This window comes from Penaeus vannamei, chromosome 14, assembly GCF_042767895.1.
Source record: "Penaeus vannamei isolate JL-2024 chromosome 14, ASM4276789v1, whole genome shotgun sequence".
Lineage (NCBI taxonomy): Eukaryota > Metazoa > Arthropoda > Malacostraca > Decapoda > Penaeidae > Penaeus > Penaeus vannamei.
The window spans coordinates 5,761,162-5,766,161 of record NC_091562.1 but is presented as its reverse complement, the minus strand read 5'-3'; the positions used below and the strand labels follow the sequence as shown (position 1 = coordinate 5,766,161).

Genomic DNA, 5,000 nt, shown 5'->3' with positions numbered 1-5,000 from the left:
AGGAGAGCCGCCGCGTACTGGTAGTCGAGGCACGCCAGCGGGTCCGGGAACTGGTTCTGCTGCCGCTCGCACACTGCGGGGAGAAGAAGGGGCGTTACGAGGGGCGAATACGGCGGGGAGGGGGTGAAGGGGGGGAGGAGAGAGGGAGAGGGAGGGAGATAAAGAGGAGGGGAAGGGGGAGAAAGGGAGAGAAATGGGGGAGGAAAGAGGGAGAGGGAGGGAGATAAAGAGGAGGGGAAGGGGAGAGAAGGAAGAGGGAGGGGGGAGGGAGAAAAGATGAGGAAAGGAGGAGAAGGGGAGAAAAGTGCGGGAGGAAAGAGGGAGAGGGAGGGAGATAAAGAGGAGGGGAAGTGGGGAGAAGGAACAGTGAGGGGCAGGGAGAAAAGAGGAGGGAAAGGGAGAGTGGTGGGGGAAGAAAGAGGGAGGGGAAGAGAGAAAAGATGAGGGAAGGGGAGTGAAATAGGGGAAGAAAGAGGGGTGGGGTAGTTTAAGGAGAGGTAGAGAGAATAGAATACGGGGTAGAATGACAGAGAGAAAAAACAACAAAGCTCTGACAGAGGAGAGGAGGAAAGGGGGAACCAGAGAAGGAAGGAAAGAGAGGAGAGGGAGAGGGAGAAGGAGGAAAGAGAGGAGAAGGAGACGGAGAACGAGGAAAGAGAGGAGACAGAGAAGGAGGAACGAGAGGAGAGGGAGAGGGAGAACGAGAGGAGAAGGAGACGGAGAAGGAGGAAAGACAGAAGAGGGAGACGGAGAAGGAGGAACGAGAGGAGAGGGGAGAAGGAGAAAAGGACGGAGCTTCGGAAACTGCTGCTGGCCGTGCTCGCAAAATTGAGGGGAAAGAACGAGCGTTACCAGGCAACTGCGAAGGAAAGCTGGTGGTGGTGGGGGGGGGGGCGAGAGAAAGAGAGAGAGAAAAGATTAAAAGAAGAGGAGAGGGAAGAGGAGTGGGAGAAGGAAGGAGAAGAAGAACTGCTGCTCCCCGGACACGTGTAAAGTCGGGAGAAGAAATGGCGTTATGATGCGAAGACGAGGAAGGAGGGAGACGGAGAGAAAAGGTGGAAGAGGGAGATGGAGGGAAAGGAAGGAGGATTTAGATGGGAAGGGAAGGAGGAGGGAGATAGGAAAGAGTAAAAATAATTCTTAAAGTGGGCGTGAGAACGAGAGGGAGGGTGGGCGTGGTAATTGGGGGTGAAGGGGATAAAGTCGTAAGAGACAGAGAGACAGAGACAGAGAGAGAGAGAGAGAGAGAGAGAGACGAAGAGAGGAGAGGGAGAGAGAGAGACGAAGAGAGGAGAGGGAGATAAAGGGAAGTAAAGTTAGCAGAGAGAAGAGAGATGGGAAGTCCCTGGAAGGCAATAGAACGGAACAAGAAAGAGAGAGAGAGAAAAAAAAGCGATGACAGGGGAAAAAGAGAAGATGAATGAGTGAGCAAAGGAATCGCGGATTTGGGAAGAGATGGCGGGAAAGATTAATGGAGTGACTTATATAAAAAAAAAAAATAAGCAAAACATTGTTTGCTGGACGAACGAGAGAAAGCGAAAACGGAGGGAGAAGTGGGGGGGGTGAACAAGCAAAGAGGGGGGTGGGGTGGGAGATCGGGGAGGGGGGTGGGGGTCGAAGGAGAAAAGCACTATTTTTAGACACAACAGGTGCGCAGCGGTAGGATTAAGACACGGGACCAGGATTCGCCAAGAACAAAGGAAATCCCGCGGGAGTCTGGAGGCGTCGCTGCAACTCCCGCTCTTTCGGGCTCTTGTCTCCCGCTCGCCGGTCTCTCTCTCTCGCGCTCTCTCTCGCCCTTTCTCCTTCGTTCTCGCGCTCTCTTTCTCTCTCTCTCTATCTATCCACATTCTCTCTCTTCCTCTAGCTCTCTCCCCCTCTCTCTCTAACTCTCTCTAACTCTCTCTCTCTCTCTCTCTCTCTCTCTCTCTCTCTCTCTCTCTCTCTCTCTCTCTCACTCTCTCCCTCTCTCTCACTCTCTCCCTCTCTCTTGCTCTCTCCCTCTCTCTCCCTCGCTAGCTCTCTCCCTCTCTCTCGCTCTGTCCCTCTCTCTCTCTCTAGCTCTCTTCCTCTCTCTCTCTCTAGATCTCTTCTTTCTTTCTCTCTCACTCTAGATCTCTTCTTTCTCTCTCTCTCTCTCTAGATCTCTTCTTTCTCTCTCTCTCTCTCTCTAGATCTCTTCTTTCTCTCTCTCTCTAGCTCTCTTCCTCTCTCTCTCTCTAGCTCTCTTCCTCTCTCTCTCTCTCTCTCTAGCTCTCTTCTCTCTCTCTCTCCTCTAGCCCCCCCCTCTCTCTCTCTCTCTCTCTCTCCATCTCTCCCTTTCTCTACCTCTCTCCCTTTCTCTACCTCTCTTCCTCTCTCTCTACCTCTCTTCCTCTCTCTCTACCTCTCTTCCTCTCTCTCTACCTCTCTTCCTCTCTCTCTACCTCTCCTCTAGCCCCCCCCCCTCTCTCTCTCTCTCTCTCTCTCTCTCTCTCTCTCTCTCTCTCTCTCTCTCTCTCTCTCTCTCTCTCTCTCTCTCTCTCATTCTCTAATCCCTCTTTCTCTCTCCCTCTCCCTCTCTTTCTCTACGTTTCTCCATCCATCTTGCACTCTTTTCCTCTCTCTTTTCTTCCGTTCATCGTTTCTCTCTCTCTCTCTTACTCATGCCCATTGCATCCCCTCTCCTTTTCTCTCTCTCTCTATCCCTTCTTCTTTCCCTCTCTCTCTCTCCCTTCCTCCCTCTCTCCGTCTGCTTCTTCCTCTCCCGCTTTTGCAGAGAAGAGAACATCGGGAGGAGGAGCCAAGTCTCGGACAAAGACAGGAAGATATAAGTGGAAGAAGAATGGAGAAGAACGAAGAAGAATGGGGGTAAGGAATAGAAGAAGTGGATTGAGAGGGCGATGGAATAGCTAGGAAATACATACATACTGTACATATATACAAATACATATACATACACCCATACATGCATACATACAGACACATACATATCTACACACACACACACACACACACACACACATAGAGAGAGAGGGGGGAGGGGCGAACAAGAAAGAGAGAAGGGAGCGAGAGTGAGAGAGGCGAGAGCGAGAGACAGATGGGGAATGAGAGGGAGAGGGGGGAGGGAAGAGAAAGAGGGGGAGAAAGAGAGAGAGATGGGGGAGAAAGAGAGAGAGAGACGGAGAGAGAAGAGAGAGAGACGGAGAGAGAAGAGAGAGAGAGGGTGAGAGGGGAGAGAGAGGGTGAGAAGGGAGAGAGAGAGAGAGGGTGAGAGTGGAGAGAGAGGGTGAGTGGAGAGAGAGAGAGAGTGAAAGGAGGCGAGTGTGGAGAGAGAGGTAGAGAGAGGAGGTAGAGAAAGGGATGGGGGAGAGGAGAGAGAGACTGAGGCAGAGAGAGAAAGAGAAGAGAAAGAAAGAGAAAGAGAAAGAGAAAGAGAAAGAGAAAGAGAAAGAGAGAGAGAGAGAGAGAGAGAGAGAGAGAGAGAGAGAGAGAGAGAGAGAGAGAGAGAGAGAGAGAGAGAGAGAGAGAGAGAGAGAGAGAGGAAGATAGCTAGAGAGAGAGAGAGAGAAAGAGAAAGAGAGAGAGAGACAGACAGACAGACAGACAGACAGACAGACAGACAGACAGAGACAGAGACAGAGAGGGGAGCGAGGGAGAAAGAAGGGTCCAGATGCCACCAGTTTACCGGAACCCGTTTTTCCGGGACCGTGCCGGATTATCCGTTTTGTCGGACTAACAGAGGTCTCATGATAACAAAGAATGATACTGTTGTGACTCGCTAATTATGCAGCCTCACCTTTGCCTTTGTTTTGAAGCCGTCACCAAGGGTAGATGCAAGCAAAATAGGTTAGGAATTGCACAAAAATGGAGCTGGACACATCTGTCCTTACATGTTGACACACACAGATACATATAAAATTTATATGTATGTATCTTAGCTATATGTGTGTGTTTGTGTGTGCTTGAGTGAGTGTGAGTGTGTGTGTGTGTGTGTGTGTGTGTGTGTGTGTGTGTGTGTGTGTGTGTGTGTGTGTGTGTGTGTGTGTGTGTGTGTGTGTGTGTGTGTGAGTGTGTGTGTGGCTGTGTGTGTGTGTGTGTGTGAGCGCGCTAGCAGTTGCGTCTCTCCGCATATACATACATCCATTCGGGGATGACCTGAGGGGTCGTGGAGGGTCGCCGTGGGCGCCGTGGGAGGGGAGGAGGCGTGAAGTGGGCGAGGCTCCCTATGAAGGGTCCTCCACAGGATCTATCGGACGCCACTCGACGCCGGGCGAGACCTCTTCAGCCTCTCGGGGAAAGCCTTACGCGCGGACGTCATAATGCAATCAGAAAACTCATCATCACCTCGGCGGCCCTTTGAGTCGCCCTTGACTCGCTCGAACTCATTAGGGGCGAGTCGCGCATCCGCCGGCGACTTCCTCAGGTGTCCCGGGGGTTCTTCGGCGCCTGCTGACGGGGGAGACGTGGGCGCGCGCTGGTGGTGGGCGAGGGATGCGTGCGAGTGCGGAAGGGAGTCTGTATCGGAGCAATTACGCGAGGCTGTTCTGCGCGTCTCATCTTCTTGGAACTTAATTATGTGGATGAGTGTATGTCTGTGTGCCTGTGTCTGCGCGTGTATTCATTAACGTTTGCTTGTTACTCACGCCGCACGTGTCTCTAAGGCGCATTTTAGACGCCCGTAAAGACACACTCTCACGCCATGCGGATTAGAAAGCCCAAACACGAGTTAATAAGCCCAAGCGCGACGGGGAGGCTCGAGCGAACTTACTTGAGTCCGCTGCTTCTCGAAATTGCTCCACTCGAACGTAGCCATAAGTCATCTCGGGCTCTGCGGGGGAAAGCGGATGAAATCTGGGTGCGGGCCGGACGCGCGTGTGGCAGCGTCTAGGGCGCGCTGGGGTCCTTATCAGGCAGTGTCTGATGTCTATGAATCTCTCTCTATATGTGTCTACCTGTCTGACTGTCTGTCTCTCTTTCTCTTTCTTTCTCTCTCTCTCTTTCTCTCTCTCTCTCTTTCT

At 52.2% G+C, this 5,000-nt stretch overlaps 2 protein-coding genes across 4 annotated transcripts in view; one reads left to right on the top strand and one right to left on the bottom strand.

The window, feature by feature from the left end:
- The window catches only part of LOC138864005 (two pore potassium channel protein sup-9-like), a 525,912-nt gene that overhangs the window by 165,671 nt on the left and 355,241 nt on the right, over window positions 1-5,000 (top strand). The gene's annotated exons all lie outside the window — the stretch shown is intronic.
- The window catches only part of LOC113815975 (filaggrin), a 275,169-nt gene that overhangs the window by 4,719 nt on the left and 265,450 nt on the right, over window positions 1-5,000 (bottom strand). For all 3 annotated transcript variants that reach the window (XM_070129646.1, XM_070129647.1, XM_070129649.1), the window contains 2 exons: window positions 4,751-4,810; window positions 1-73 (listed from right to left, as the gene is read on the bottom strand). The exon at window positions 1-73 is cut by the window's left edge and continues 40 nt beyond it. In XM_070129646.1, the coding sequence (XP_069985747.1) occupies window positions 1-73; window positions 4,751-4,810 (133 nt within the window). The remainder of the gene's footprint in view (window positions 74-4,750; window positions 4,811-5,000) is intronic.